Source organism: Condylura cristata, unplaced genomic scaffold (assembly GCF_000260355.1).
Source record: "Condylura cristata isolate star-nosed mole 26May11 unplaced genomic scaffold, ConCri1.0 scaffold00004, whole genome shotgun sequence".
NCBI lineage: Eukaryota > Metazoa > Chordata > Mammalia > Eulipotyphla > Talpidae > Condylura > Condylura cristata.
This window is the reverse complement of record NW_004567105.1, coordinates 60,134,054-60,150,806: the sequence shown is the minus strand read 5'-3', so window position 1 is coordinate 60,150,806 and position 16,753 is coordinate 60,134,054. Positions and strand designations below refer to the sequence as shown.

Genomic DNA, 16,753 nt, shown 5'->3' with positions numbered 1-16,753 from the left:
GATTTGTCAGTGATGGATATGTAGGCCTCCCCAAACACTCTGAGACAATTCCAGGTCAGGCCGACCTTAATCAAGGAACCAGACAACTTGCTTCACAGAAATCTTTGCCATCAATAGTCTAGGTACCTAACGAATTAATAATGAATCCCAGGAGGCCTTATTTCTCTCCTTCATCAACCAAACCAAGTTGAAACACTGGGAAAAAAAACTCCCACATGGTATCTAAAGCAACAGTGTAACAAAACAAAGGGACACAGCTGTCTAGGTGAGTTCTCAAGCCCTTCAAATTCTTGTAAACAAGGATGTGGGTAAACCTCTAACAAGTAGTGCTACCTTGAGCATCCAATATTCCAAACTGTCTAAAAGACCTTTACAATATAGAACATTAACAGATACCCACAATTTCTGTCTAAAACCAAAAAAAAAAAAAAAAAAAAAAATGTATGCCAGGGAAGTCATCCATCCTTGTGTACTTAAAAGAATTTTCCGGATGCAGGAAAACCAACTGAATACTTTTGGCTGTGAGGCTTTGGAAATGGTGTTTCCTAGTATCTGCCAGATTTCAACTCTGCATTAGAATCTAAACTGCTGCCCTGTTTCAAGTAGGACACCTCTGCTTTGAGAAGATGACAGGTGTTCCCAAATCAATGTGACCAACATTCAGTTATGTATCTTTCTGCTCAAACATCACTTGTCAGCAACTAAAGAATTCTAATTCCTACAATAACATATACTTAATATATGGCCTAAAGAGAGTACAGATGAAACAAGCCCAACATAAGATATTTTCAAAACACTGCTTGAAGTGTTACTGCACTTAACATTTCATGCTTGTCCAGCCACTAGTGCTGATCAGCTGTAATGGGCACAAGGCTCACATTCAGCAGGGTATCTGGGGCTTTAAATTAATTTGGAACCACCATTCAGATATTTTTTCATATGGTTTTTGGCGGGTGAATTAAAACTTCAACAATTTTGTGCAGTATATGGAAAGACTAACTCCTTTAAATACCAGTACCTCCCACGCACACACATGCATCTCAGCCCACTGTCCCACCATCTTGACCACAGAGCACTCCACTGGAACAATTTACCCAGCAGTCATCCACTGGGAAGAAGCTGAGTGTGGATGGCAATAATGATAAACTGAGCCTTAACTCCTAGCCAAGCACATCAGCTCATGCAAGTAATTGTGCAAGGGAAGGAAGGTCAAAGTCCAGAGAAATAACCCAAGTGCTTACCAGATTACAACTTTTTGCTTCTTTTTTCCCAGGTATATATCTCATGACCTTTACCAAATTTATTGCTAATCCATTATCAAAGTACTGCAGTTAAAAACAAATACTTAAAAACAAATCCAGGGCCCTGTGTCTCTTAAACTCAGAATAATTACATTTTAAATTTAAGTTAGTATAGCTTTCATTTTTTTATTCTAAAATAAATTCAATGCATAGTTATTGACATGCACACTCATCACTATTTGGGATAGGAGAAAATGCTCAGGCTTTGGGGTCACACAGCTTGGGTTAGAATCCTGGATGTGCCAATTTACATAAATTTTCAAATATCCCAGGATAACATAACTTGTAAAGGCCCGCAGCTGACTGGATAGGTAACATTTTAGAGTAAACGGTTCTAACTGGATCTATTAACCAGCAAGTTTAGGAAGATCATTCTCTACAAACACATCAAGCTTAAATAGTAACTATGAAAAATGTTCCCAAATCAAAAGCAATCCTAGAAAACAGGTCAACCAGGATCTAAATTTTGAATTATAGATATCACTCCAAATTCTTGGAGTCCCACAAATCCAACCTTTACTTAATCTGTAGTGTAAGAAATTGTTGATACCTATTCCCAGAAGCCTATGTGACCATGACAGAGAAAGGAAATAAGCTGGAAGGGTAGTCTACCAGAATGCTCATTTCAGGGTCATTTCTTCCCTCACTGGCAGAATTTAGCTCACATACATTTTCAGTGCTTGGGGAGAACAATAAAGGCCTTTCAAGAATGACTAAAACAGTTAGCAGCAGGCGTGTAATCAGTTTCTTACCATCCACTTCCATGCAGTGGAGAACACACAGGAAGCACAGCACAGTGTGTCCCAGAGTTCAAATTGGAGTGGAGAAAGGAGCATTATTCCCCGTATTCTTTTAATGAATTTAAGGTTAACTATAAATAGATGAAATGTACTGGCTTTTCAAAATATAGGCAAATGATCAAATACCAATCTTTGATTTTATAATTTTCCTAAAACAATAAAGTAAAAGAATTAAAAGATAAAAATAAAACAACAAATACCCAAATTCCAATGAAAGTGACTTATCACTGCTTTCATCAAAAACTTTAAGCAGCGTGGCAGCCACAGGAACCAAATATTTATGGCTGAAATAGATTGCTTATTTTTTTACTCAACAATATAGTCCATCTCTTTAAGTTGATCTCCAAATTTATTTAAACATGGGCAAAAGCCAACTGGTTTTATGTTATATAAATTACCTCTAAATCTCTGTAGTAAATTACCATTAAATAGGTACTTTTATAGGACCATTTTATAGGCTAGCAGATGACCATTTAAGCTTCTTCATTTTGCTGAAATAGAAAGGCAAATTCAAAGGTGTTGGTAATAGGTGCCTGCACCCCTGGGTCATGTTTAGTCAATGCCTGGAACATCTCAGATGTGAGAGCAGATTATCTATAGTAGGGCAGAACTCTGAATACCAAATGACTCATGAAAATGAAGTCGCTGTTTTTTAAATCTGGTAGGGCACATAAAAGAACGTGAGTTTAAAAAAAAATCAAGCTGCCACAGGAAGAGGTGGGTAGGAGAAATCTGATGCAAATAATAAATATAGCAAAATGCTACAATAAGATTCTAGGAAGACATGTGAATCAACAAAACTAAGGCTACAAAGGAAACCTACTTAGATATGGTATAATTCCACTAACATATCTCTTAATGAAAAATCAAAATGCCAAGAAATCATATAAATCTAAAAATCCCCAAATACTTGGAATATTAAACATCACATTTCTAAATTAACACATGGATCAAAGAAAAAAAATACCATCAAATTTAAAAATACTCAAAACTAAATGAGAAAATAAATGAAAAACAACTTTAAGTTCATGAGATATGGTAAAGGCAGTGCATAGAGGGAAATTCATAAATAGTGAATGCATATGTTAGAAAAGAGGGAAACTGTAAAATCAATCACCTAAGCTCCATCTTAAGAAATTAGCCAATTAGGGCTCACTAAGCCCAAAATAGTCAGAAGAAAGGAAACAACAGAGATTAGACCAGGACTCAATGAAATTGAAAATAGGAAATAGGGCCCTCCCTGGTGGCACAATGGGTTAAAGTACAGCACTATGAAGCTATGGCAGCCACTGCAGCATGGGTTCAATCCCCAGCCCCAGGGAGGTGACCCACATGATGCAGCAAACCTCTCCTGACCCGCCCACTGCTCTGAGCTTCAACAATGTACTTCGTTGACCTGCCTGCTCTGCTCCCCACTGTCTCTGGTGAATCCTCTCACCTCCAGGTCCTCTGACCTGCACCCCGTTCTTATATGCATAAATAAATAATCTTTTTTAATAATAAAACTCCATGACCTCAAATTTGATTAGCTACAAGAGAGGGACCAATACCCAGAAAAACACATTTTGTCAAAATGTACACAAGAAGAAACAGACAACCTGAATAGACCTCTATCTGCTAAAGAAATCTAATCAATTAATTCAAACTTTTCAAAACAAAGTACCAGGTCCATATGAGTTAATGATTATTCTGCTAAATTAAAATTTTTATCAATGCTCTGAAACCTCCTCTAAAAGATAGAGGCACACAGAATACTTCCTAATTTATTCTATGAAGCCAAAGCCAAAGACATTACAAGCAATGAAAACTATAGACCAATATCTCTCATGAACACGATGCAAAAATCCTCAACAAAATATTTGCAAAACAAATCTTACAATATATACAAAGAATTACACACCACAACCAAGTAGGATATATTTCATCTCTGCAAGACTGGCTCATATTTTAAAATTAATTAATGTAATTCATTTCTTCAACAACTTAAAGAAGAAAAAAATCACATGACTACTATCAATAAATGCAGAAAAAGACTAACAAATCCAACACCTTATGATTTAAAACTTCCAGCAAAATAGGAATGGAATGCACTTCCTCAACTAGAAAAAGAACATCTATAGAAAACCACAGCTATCCAAAAAAAAAAAAAGAAAGAAAGAAAACCACAGCTAGCATTGTTACTTAATGGTAAGAAACTCCAGGTTTTCCTGCTATGATGAGGTTCAAAATCAGGATCATGATTTTTCAACAACATACTGTTAAGTTCTAGCTAATGCCATAAGACAAAAAAAAAAAAAAAAGGAAATAAAAATGTGTACAGATTAAGAAGGAAGAAAGAAAAATGTCTTCATGACCATTTATGTAGAAAGCCCAAAATAATTTTGACAAAAAAAAGAACTCTGGAACACTTAAGTGACTATAGCAGGGTTGCAAGATTCAAGGTTAATTCACCACCTTTTGAGTCACAGGGAAAATTCAGATCATCAGATAGCTTTAGGGACAGTGTAGGTGTGGACTTGAAGAGAGTTAAAGAAGCTCCAAAGATCAGGGCAACAAGAGGAATCGGGGAAGATCCAGCCACAGGGGAGACAGTCAAACCCGCAGGACTAGGGGCAACGAATAAGGACAACAAGACATTCTGGATCGAGGATGATAAAAAGATAAGGGATGGTAATGTAGGAAGATCCTAAGCACAGTAGCAGATTAAGTGCAACTACCGACAACTAAAACCAATCACAAAGAGACAAATGGAACTTCAGAATAATGAGGGAGGAGAAAAAGTATATATTCCCAAAGCAAGACTCCACACTGGCTTTCTTTGCCCCTCCAAGGTACTTTATACCTGGGAGTCTTTACTTTTTGTCCTTTTTCCTAAATATACCTTCTTTACTCTCCAAGGCAAAGTTTGTTACTCTCCACTTACTTCACTGAAAAGTCTGTGAACTGTTATACAGCTTCACAAGACAAGAACTTGCAAGACAAGAACTCTTGATTACCAGGGTAAAAGCAGCAGCTGTGATCACAGTAAGTGTGCACTCTGGCATCACCTTCCTATAGAACGCTTTCCTATAAACCAGCAATAAACAAGTACACACTAATATTAAAAATAAGAATCAGTTTTCCTGCCCACCTATGACTATGCTGGTCTTTTCTTCTTTCTCCTTTTCCTAATAAACCTGCCCTTCTAAAATGTAAAAAAGGAGTGTCACTTTAGTAACAACCCTAAATGATACACTCGAGTATAAATCTAAAAAGGTACACAATCTAGAGGAATTTCTATGATCCACCTCAGCAGAGTAATTTTTCTGTTTATGAGCACTGGGAGGGTGGGAGCTGATTTTCCTGAAGTCATAAAGGGCATGGGTCCTGAGCACGAGCATAAAGAAATCCTTGAAGCAAAATCAGAGATTGCTAACTTGCAAATTAACTTACAAATAAAATATGAACATAGGTAAAGTTTTATAATGACAAAATGTGCTTTCTCCAAGTTAGAGTGATCAAGAAGCCATAATGGGCTTTCATAAAACGGCAGCAGGTAGCAAAGGTTGATCTTAAAAGTCCCTATAGTGGAAAGCAGAAAAGCATAATTTATTCAGCATTGATGAGCAGAAAGAACTCTCAAAGATCACTAACCTGGTCCTCTTCTTCATCCTCGTCTTCTGCCAGACGCTGCCTGCCTACTTCATATAGCCTGCACACTGTGTCCATGTTTAGAGAATCCATGCTGCCCTGGTTCTGCAATAGAACACCATGCCACAAATAGCAGTTAGTTTTAAGAAGGCCCACTTCCACGACTCATCTCTAACTGGTACCATGTACCTTGACTCTGTAAACTATCAGAGCTTCCAGTACCCCCAAGACCTGACTTTGAAAATTTATACCTAGGATAAGAGAAAGAAAGAAAAACGGATGAGAAGGCTTGAGCAACAAGGGAAACAAAGACGAGAGATCACCATACTTGGAACATACACATCTTGCTCTGGCAAGAGATCAAAACTCCTCTAAAATAGGAATTATTAATGTATTGAGATATTCTTACTATCTTTCTTGCATAGAATGTCTCCCAAATCAAAGGGCAGATTATCAACAACCTACCCTCGGGAGTCCATCAATTTTAGAATACATCTTGGACAAAGTGCCTGTAGTATAACTTGAAAATGGTCTAAACATCAGTCCAAAACAACATTTCTGCTGGCTCCCTTTACCTCAATGACAGCAAGATAACAGTCTTTGGTGTCTGTACACAGGTCAAAGATGTTCCGTTTCACATCGATGGTTGCTGGAAAACAGAGTACAAGACTTGGGATTGGATTAACACTATGACCAAAAAAACAAGCCCACTAGAGGAATTCAGAATTCAAGGAATTCTGACTGGCCAGAAAAATTTACACAACACTTTGCTTTCCAGTGAAAATTAGCCTTTCCACTTAAAAATCTTAAATTAAGATGTAGGAATGGGGAGGAGGCATTCTCTGGTGGCGCAATATTAAAGCACAGCACTACAAAACTAGCAGCAGTCACTTCACCATGAGTTCAATCCCAGGTGAGGAAGGTGACCCACATGGCACAGCAGACCTCTCTTGTCTTGCCTGCTGCTCCCTTCAGCAGTGTACTTCATCAAGGTGCCTATTCTGCTCCCCACTCTTTCTCTGGTGAATCCTCTCACCACCCCTGCACTTCTGGTCTGTACCCCAGTTCTGTATGCATAAGTAAATAAACCTTTGAAAAAAATGGAGTGCCCTCCTCAGTGGCACCACGGATTAAAAAGCATTACAAAGCTACCTGCAGCTACTGCAGCCAGAGTTCAATTCTCGGCCAGGGAAGTGACTGACCACATGGCGAGGCTGACTTCTGACCCACCCACTACTCCCCTCAGCAGTGTATTTCAGTCAGTCTGCCTGTTCTGCTCCCCACTCTGTCTCTGGTGAGTCCTCTCATCTCCCTGCACCTCTGGCCTGTACCAGAATTCTCTTAAAAAAAAAAAAAGTAGGAATGTTAAAAAGATGACAAAATGACCAGTCTGCCCTTTCATGCTTACCTATAGGTTTGTAGTCAGTTGCGTTAAATGTTCGAAAGGAGGATCCAAACGGGCTTTTCATCCTCTCTTCCATTAAGTCATCTTCATCATCTGCCTGCAACATAGCTAGGTGAGAGGGAAAAGGAAAGAAGGATATGGGGCAAAACATGTTAGAATCTGAATCCCCTATTGACAAATGCAGAAAATATTAATGGATTATCAAAACTTCAGCAAATTTTCTTGTAGTAAAATCACTCTGCATCTAGTTAGTTCCTCTCAAAATACCATCATTGCACAACCCAACTATTGTTAACAAGTATTCTCAATCTTTCAACTAGCTCCCAGCAAATGTTACAGCTGAAGGCTTACAATAACAACAGATAAAATGTAAAGGTTCTTCTTCAGTATGTAATTATACACACAGCAAATTACTGAACAAAATTTCTTGCGTTGTAAGACTCATTTGTTATCATTAATGTCAGGGAGCTTTCATCCTAAATCAACATTATTTTCAGCTTCTCATGTGCCACCATTTGTACTATTATTTTCACTTTTTATTTTATTTTATTTTATTTTATTATTTTCACTTTTATACAACTTTCAGATGGTTTCCAATTTACATTTGAGTGGTATTTTTCAAAAAGGACGTATAAAACTATGTGAGGCAGAAGAAAGAACAATGAAAAAAAGTAAAGGTTTATTACCTCCATACATCACTGTCCCCGTGTGGTTGAATACCACACGACACTGATCTAGAGCAGGAACTGTGTGTAAAAGATGAAAAGTACGAAGATCCCACTAGGAGAATGGTTAAGGAAAAGTATTTTAACACAAAACTTCTAACTTCAGATAAGGGGGAAATTCTAACAACCCTTTCTTTCCTTCCTACGAGGCACCACTTCTTTAAAAATCAATGAAATCAAGATGAAACTAAAGCATATAGACTATGCATTACTGAATAATTAGTCCCTTAATCTCATGTGGCATTGCTACTTCTTGCTCAGATGCTCCCTTCCTCTCATATTGTCATTTCACTTTTACTCTTTTACTTACCAAATACAGCACAAAAGTACAATCCCTGTGAAAAAGATAAAAGTGAATTCAACAGCTAAGAAAGTGGAAGACAGGAAACATCAAAGAGAGTCCACTGAACTGTCACTAAAACTTCAAATCAAAGGAGAGGAACCAGAGTATTACCTGAGAATACTTGAAACATGTATTGGAAGAAACTATTTCTGCATCACAAACTAGGTAACAACATATGGATGGTATAAAGGATACAATCTCAGTATTAATGATAACCTCTAGTCCATTTGGATGGAAAACACCACTGATGTTCATGTTGAACTTGTCAAACTTGTGGATGGCCTGTGAAGAGCGGACGTCCCAGAGGACGCCATCATTTAAGACAAGATCATCTGTAGGATTAAAGGTGGCACAGTTCCTCTTGTAGTTATTGGCAAGATCTGGGTTAAACAGAGTCAACAGCTTGTTGCCAGTCTGAATATCATAAATCTTTAGAGAAGAAGGGGTGGGGAAGAGAAAAATCAGACCAATACATCCATTTACAAATTCAAAGAGAAGCTGTGTAAAGTATCTTCCTCATGCTTCCAAATTCCAAATTTACAAGAGCCCTAATATTGTAAATTAACTAAAAGTAGAAAGATCACACCCATCCAAGTAAGCTTAAGTATTCTGATTTGCATTCAAGGTTTTGAAAAGTCTCTTTTCCATAAATAAAAAAATGAGAAGTGAGACTACAACAGGGATAGGGAAACCCTCTTAACCCCACCCCTTTTAAGTAACAGAAAATGTTTCTAAGAGTAAAACTGAAAAATTCTCCATGTGGATCAACAAACATAATAACCCTAGAATACTCTTAAGGATTACTTTTTGGAGAAAAGCATCAATGTGAAATAACCCTTTCTCCTTGTGATCTTCCATTATGCGTATTTTACCCCTACAATACTAAAAGTTTCAAAGTAAACACTGTACACCCAACTCAGAGATTAACTTCCCCACAAGCTCACAGAGTATAATATACTTTAACATTTCCAATTTTTTTTTTAATTCCTTCAATATAAGAATAAAGAGACACTACAAAGGAAGCAACCAAATAATTCAGATCATGGGATAGCTAGCCTGGTTTCTTTAAAAGTCCACATCATGTAAACTGGAGAAATAGCTTGGCTTTAAAATAGTAATGAAACAACCAAATGCAGTCTGTGAATCTTGGGTGGATCCTGATTCAAAAAAAACAAACAAAAAAAATGAAGCTAACTACATCAGGAACAACTGGGAAAACCAAATATGGAGTGATATTAAGTGATATGTAGGAGTATGATTATGACAGAAAATGTCCTTATTGCTAGAATATACATGCTACAGGACTTAAGATGAAAAGAGTCATGATGTTTGCAGCTTACTTTTAAATGATTCAGACAAATATACATACATTTACACAGAAGAAAAGTATGGCAAGGCAATAAACCGAAGAAATCCAGGTTATGTGTACTATTCCTCCAACTTCTTAGATATTGTAATATTTTCATATGAACACTTCAGGGAAAACACTCCCTTCCCCCCTCATATCCAGTGACTAACCCCACCTCTTCGCAAAACACTTCAAGAAACTTGTGTATATTCAGTCCCTCTTCTTTCCTCTTTTCTTATGAAACCACTTTAATCAGATTTTCATTCTACATTCCATGCTCCAAACTAGCTCTTAACATAAGGTCAAAAGTCACCTCTCAATATTCTTATGCAATTCACTGTTTCTAACCCAGTCATCAATCCTTCCTCAAGAGTCTCACCTTGCCTTCCAGGTGTTTTTCCTGGGCACTCCTGCTACCTTACTGGCCCAGTTTCTTTGGCTTCCTTCCCATATTCCTCCTCAATCAACAACGTCTACTTATTGGCATGTGGCAGAACTCTGTCCCCACACCACTTCTCATTAATGATCTCATCCAGGCTTCTAAATTCTATAACCTATGGACAACTCCTTTATTTATATCTCTTATCCTGGGAATCACTGAACTCCCAATTTCTATATTTACCTGTCCATTTGTTAGGGGGAAAGAATGTCCTGAATGAACTCTCTACAGATACAGGTTTTGTGGATTCCACCCCCACTCCACACACCAAAGCTACGAATCCCTCTGCTACACCAGAGGGCGGACTGCTAGGATTATTAAGCAAACATTTTGGGTTTGGGATATAAAACCAGTCCTGTTGGGCTGAGGGAGGCACAGGGAGCAGAGAGGCATGTGAAGAAACTGCATTTGCTTCTTATTCATCCTGGACTAGTTGAAACAGATGTGAGTGAGAGACCTGTGGGAAGGTTTGACTATGGCAGCATTTATCTTGATTTTGATTTTACTCTTTTCCTTCCAGACTTGTCTGGCCATTTCTGACCCTTCTCTATGGGTCCCCTCCAGAAGGTGCCTCAGACTGGTGGCGGGCTTTCAGGCCTTGCTTTGGGCCAATCCCTTTTGGGTAGACTTTTACCAACAAGGGGATACACTTGGGTGTCTGACTTAGAAACTATATTCTTTATATTTGCTGTACTGCACACTGATTAATGTATTAAAGTTCCTTTCCATTAAAGGTCTTACATGTTTTGCCTTGATGTGGCCGATGGTAGACTCTATTTTGAGCAGGCAGGTTTGGGGGCTCAGGGGTGTCTCTCTCCCTCTACAAACCCTCTACAATGTCTAATAGAATCAGAAGCTTCCTATGTCCAAAACCCCAGGAGCCAGTTCTACCATTTCGCCTCACGTAAGCCCAGCTTCATTGCAGCTCTCACATGTGGGCTGGCAAAACACACTCCAAATTGGGAAGCCTGTTCTTGTTTCTCTCACAGAAACCAGATTCACACTTAATAGCCAGTCAAATGTCCTCTGATCACTCTTCAATGTCTTCAACTCCCTCAGAGGAAAAGCCAAAGTTTCTAAGAACAGCCTGTAAATATAGTACATGATATGTAACAACTCTCCCCCCTCCCCTCCCCTCAGCTCCCAATCTCCCCTCTCCCTTGCCATTCTCTTTGGTCTTAGAATACTTTCCACAGCTCTCTGCATGAAACTAACATATAAAACACAAGTCGCCCATATTACCAACAAGCACTTCCTCTTTTTCCTGTCCTGCTTTCTTTTCCTGTGCAGCATTTAACACCTGATATACCATGTATTTGCTTCTTTATTTATTATTTCACCTAAAACTTAGTTAATACTTTTAAATATCCACTACATTAATGACATCTTTCTCAAGTTGCCAGATTAAGTTCAGTTCAGTTCATTTACTGGGTAGAATCAATTTGAAGGTAGTGGATGATTAGGTACTCACATGGGCAATGTCTCCTTTTGTGCCTATCACCCGATCTTGGGAGTGCTTACTGAACTCAACATAATGATCTTCTGTGAAGGAATGCCTACAAACAACAGAAGCATGAAAGTGACAGACTACCTAGGTTTATGTCTTCAACCAACTGAAAATAAAGATAATCCTCAGGCTCTTGCCTGACCATACTCACCTGAAGATTTTGCTCCCAAAGAGTAAATACATGCACACTTAAAATTTAAAAAAAATTCCTTCCCCTACCAGTCTGTCCAAACAAATCCAAATTAATGGACATTATCTGGTTAAAGACATGGTTAATAGAGCACATGAGTATTGAAATATGCCCCATCAAAATTCAATTGTCATGTGAATTAAAAAAATGCAAAAAAGTACAATTTTGATTAGTGAAGCATCTGCTATGTAATGTGAATGTATATACCTAGTAAGACTAAATTAAAAAAGATAAAATCCAATTAAATAGGAGCCACATAAGAGAAAGTGAGAAGTTAGCAATAATTCACAGTACCCTTCTTTTTCCAAAAGCTTTTGAGTCTAAAAATCAGATGGAGCGTATACATTAGATAAAATGGAAAATATAGAAACTAGATTATAAAAATACATACTTCATATCAAACACTGATTTCATTCCCCAAAGTGCAGACAGAGGCTGGCTCCAAGTAGCAGAGGTCAGCAGCAAGGACCCATCCTAAAAGGAAGAGGAGGCCCATGGTGGGTAACTATGTTTTTGTAGAAGTGCAGGCATCATTATCTGCCATTAACATTTTAAAATACCAGTTAAAAAAAAATATTGTTGGATTAAAGAGAAAAGAAAAACTTCAAAGAATCAAGAATGGGGGCCCTCCCTGGTGGCGCAGCGGGTTAAAGCACAGCACTGAGAATCTAAAGCCACTTCCGCATGGGTTCGATCCCCGCCTGCCCAGGAGGTGACCACATGGCGCGGCAGACCTCTCCTGACCCGCCCACTGCTCCCCTCAGCAGTGTACTTCGTAGATCTGCCTGTTCTGCTCCCTGCTCTGTCTCTGGTGAATCCTCTCACCCTCCGCATCTCTGGCCTGTACCCCAGTTCTGTACGAATAAATAAGTAAGTCTTAAAAAAAAAAAAAGAATCAAGAATAGTCAGAAGCTGATTTTCTATCTTGTATCAACAGTATCCTAAAAACTAAACTTAAGGAAATATTAAATTCTCCTGAACTAGTAACATGAAATACAACAGTTCCAAGAGTGGGGAGGAAACTGAAAAGATGGCAAAGATGGTTGGTTCCTTCTTCCTTGACATTTGACATCCTTCAGTCACCCTCATATGAAATACCAGTCAACTTAAAATTTGTTTGATTTTAAGGACTCATAATGAGCTTTCATTTAGAAAGTCCAATAAAAGGTGGGTTTTATACTCTAAAATTAGGTGATTATCCTTATCTTAATATTCCCAGCTTTTAGAAAAAGCAAAGGTGTCATTTCCATTTACAGACTAGTACTAATAAACTGCGATTCAATGGAATCATATAAAAGCTTGTTCTCAAGGGGAAAAAAACAAAACTTTCAATAAAAAAACACTTGTGACATAAAAAGTAAACTTTAATGATCATGATTGATGTCTCAGCTTCCAACTGAATTTAACACACACACACACACACACACACACACACACAACCTTACAGGGTCTCAGAATAGGGGTTAACAAACTTAAAGGGTCAAATAGTAAATACTTTCCAGTCCAAATAGTCTCTGCTGCACATACCATACCAAAGCAGCAAAGAAACTGCCATATATGCTATGAGCCTATGAGCGTGGCTGTTCTGCAATGAAAGCTATATACAAATACCAGCTGCCAATTTGCCCACAGTTCCACAATCCATCTTAAAAGGATGATTAAAACATCTAAGAGATGTTACCCTGGAAGGTTCAAGGTGTGTGATGGCTGAGTTGTGACAGTTATAGCTGGCTTCCTCCTGTCCACTAAACACATTGTAGAGCTTCAACTGCCCTGTGCAGGTGCCAAGCATCAGGAATCGCTCCCGTGCTGAGAATGCACAGCAAGTAAAGCCACTCTCATCCTCATTGGCTTCTCGAAACACTGAAATAGGCCGAAACCTAAGTAGAAAAAGAGAATCAGAGACAAAGTGCAGGGACTCAGAAAAAAAGGAAAACTTTGCTATAAAAATAATAAAAGATAAAAGAAAAAAAAAAGAGCATTTATGTTTCAAATAGGTTCTCCCAAAACATCACAGCGACTTGGTGATTCAGTTTCATTTCAAGTGAGAAAACGATCTCCACCCACAAATTTGAACAGCAGCAAAAATCCCCATGTTTAAAACTTATGACCCCACACCCTTCATGTAAGAGCTGTTAAAAAACACACACAAAAAAAAACAAAAAAACAAAAAAACAAAAAACAGGAAACAACTTGGACTAGCATCAAAAAAAAGTTTTGGGAGTTTAGTCAGGGACAGTGTGTTGCATGGATTCTAGAAAACATGCTAGTTGTAACAAAAACACAGAGTATCATATTTCAATATATTGTCAAGGATCACAGAAGAGCCCATGGTTGATAAAAGGGGTTACATTGCTCATGTATTCATAGAGAGAGACCATCTTTGGTATTTGAGGCCAACAAATGGCTTTCTGGACTAATCATTCCATGCTTATATGGACTTAACACCCTGACTTAGAAGAATCATTCCAATCCCCAGGAATAGTGAGGTGGCCTCTCCTTACCTGCTAAAGATAAGGTGCCTATCAAAGCATCCGCCATCCACCCCTCCATACTTTGGAAATGATGCCCTGCGGTTTAGCCTTGAGGTAAAGTTTATTGGCGCTTGCCGCCTCTGTTTTGGCTCAGGACATTGGTGAGGAGTAAAGAGAGAGAAAGGAGGACAGGTGGCAACTGGGTTCTTGCAGCGAGCATGCTGCTCTCTAAGATATTCTGTTATGATACTGTCCAGCGTAGGTGGGGAAGGAAGATGTCTGTCCAACTGCTTTTTTATGGCTGGGCTTTGGCTGTAAGCGCCATGGTCCGATTTCTGCCGCAACACTCTGATTTTCCTGCCATTGCAGGGTGATGGCCTCTCTCTGATAAAACTGATCCTACCAATCAAAGGAGAACTGCCTGCATAAGACGGGCCAGGCAAAACTAGTGAACTCTGGGGAGGCCGAGGCTGAGGATGGGCAGTAGGGGCAGAAGGGGCAGAAGGACCCACAGCAGCATGACTGCCCAGTCGAGTTGCAATGCCATTGGCGATGCGAGGAGTTCTGGGAAGAGAGACAGGAGAAGCAGCAGCAGTGACTGGGGTGAAGGCAGAAGAATGTGAGGCAGCAGTCATAGGCAAGTCAGCCTCCTTAGTTAGCACAGTTGCTGTCTCCCCCAGCCCTTTAGAAATAAGATGGTTTCGTATCAGCAGAAGCAGTTCTTTTTCAGGGAAGGAGATCCTTGACTGGGCAACAACATCTGCTTTCTGCAGCCTTGCCAGGGACACATCAGTGCCGATGAGAAGTGGCTTTCCTGATACCCGCTCAATGAGCTCAGCGGCATACTTGCAGAACTTGACATGGTCACTGCGCTTGTCCTGCAGCACAGGCTCCTTCATCAGCTGTTGGATTTGGCAGCTACTGAAAAGAGGCAGTTTGCTGATGATCTGCCGGACAGTGCTACTACGAGACAGGCCCACAAGGGCCTTGCAGGCCAGGGCCCGGATCTGGTCTGCATCTGTAATGGGCATCTTGATGGACAATAAGGACAGAAGCACCTTGATGCCATTGTTGGACTGAACCACATTCCACATCTTGGCCAGGGTGTGCTCACTACTTTTTGGAGTTTGAGGCAGCTTTCTCCGAGGAGTTCCAGAAATAAATTTGCCAATACTGGAAATTCGGTTATCTGGACCACATACACAATTGATGATAATTTGAAGTGCTGACTTCTGAATTTCAGCATCATGGATAAAAAACTCACCCTCCGCCACTCCCAAAATAATGCTGATACCTATTGAGGGAAAAAGACATTCCTCATAAGACTAGTGGCCAACTTTAACATTTGTTCCAGAGCCAAAAGGTAGAGTTCTATTCATTCTGCTCCAATCTGAGTTACTTGCCCATTACTGACTTTGTCAGTGTCTGATTACAAAGTTAATTTTTTTATTGTCTGCTCCAACCCATTTTCTTATAAATCTTATGTTAGCCCAAGACTCTACAGAGCACAGTCTTCAGGTGTGCACCTGTACCACTCAGAATGAAATTGTAAGGCATAACTGACAAGAGACAAAGTATCGTCCTTACTTACCTCTACTCCTCTAATATTACAATATAGGGCCACCTAAGTTAGCATGGTCAGAATAGCTAAGGAAAACAAATCCAAACCAAACAACAAAAACATCAAGTTACAACCTACCTACGGTGGAGACAGTGGAGCCAGCCTCATCCAGAACGTCCACTGATTCTGCTAACTGGAGCTGGATTTTTGGCACAACAGTGAGAATAGCCAGGACATCCAAAGCAAAGCGCACAGTGTCATTCCTGAATAGGAAAAAGAATTAGTCAAAGAAACTAGGATTTGGCCACAAGAAACAAAAACAGCTAAAAATAAGGGAAAGAGATACAATGATCATAGCCCCTACCTGTACAGCTCTGTCCCTAGCCATGTAAATCACTGTGACACTACTTTCAAAACACGTCAAGGTAGAATTTTCATCTATCACATTAAGATTAAAATCAAAGGCTAATGGGGCCCTCCCTAGTGGCATAGTGGGTTAAAGCACAGAACTAAGAAGCTAAAGCCACTTCCACATGAGTTCGATTCCCACCTGCCCAGGAGGTGATGCACATGGCACAGCAAACCTCTCGGGACCCACCGCTGCTCCCCATAGCAGTGTACCTTGTCATTCTGCCTTTTCTGCTCCCCACTCTGTTACTCTGTTTCTGGTGAATCCTCTTACTGCCCCTGCACCTCTGACCTGTACCCCAGTTCTGTATTGAAAAAATAAATCTTAAAAAAAAAAAAAAAGGCTAATCCCCAAATGCTGGTAAGTGTGTACACAGACAAATACTTTTGGTAGCAGACATTAAGATATTATTTTTAGAACATTATCTGGAAAAACAAGATAATTATTTTTGTTAATAACCTTTGGTCTAGGAATTTCACCTGCAAGAATGTGTGCTCACATTCCTAATGAGTTTATTACACTTGCTAGTATAGGCTAGTATTTATATATTAAGGTGCCCATTATCTCATCATTTAAAAAAGCAAAATTAGAAAATCTAAATAAGTAACATACATGCACTAA

General features: G+C 39.1%; 1 protein-coding gene across 5 annotated transcripts in view; it reads right to left on the bottom strand.

Moving 5' to 3' along the window:
• The window catches only part of VPRBP (Vpr (HIV-1) binding protein), a 55,338-nt gene that overhangs the window by 5,354 nt on the left and 33,231 nt on the right, over positions 1-16,753 (bottom strand). For all 5 annotated transcript variants that reach the window (XR_001145032.1, XR_001145033.1, XM_004676113.2 and 2 more), the window contains 10 exons: positions 15,862-15,986; positions 14,193-15,456; positions 13,370-13,568; positions 12,080-12,162; positions 11,463-11,547; positions 8,400-8,633; positions 7,823-7,916; positions 7,140-7,244; positions 6,307-6,380; positions 5,735-5,836 (listed from right to left, as the gene is read on the bottom strand). Coding sequence is in view for 3 of the 5 variants with exons in the window: in XM_004676113.2 (XP_004676170.1) it covers positions 5,735-5,836; positions 6,307-6,380; positions 7,140-7,244; positions 7,823-7,916; positions 8,400-8,633; positions 11,463-11,547; positions 12,080-12,162; positions 13,370-13,568; positions 14,193-15,456; positions 15,862-15,986 (2,365 nt within the window). In the remaining 2 variants the exon portion in view is untranslated. The remainder of the gene's footprint in view (positions 1-5,734; positions 5,837-6,306; positions 6,381-7,139; positions 7,245-7,822; positions 7,917-8,399; positions 8,634-11,462; positions 11,548-12,079; positions 12,163-13,369; positions 13,569-14,192; positions 15,457-15,861; positions 15,987-16,753) is intronic.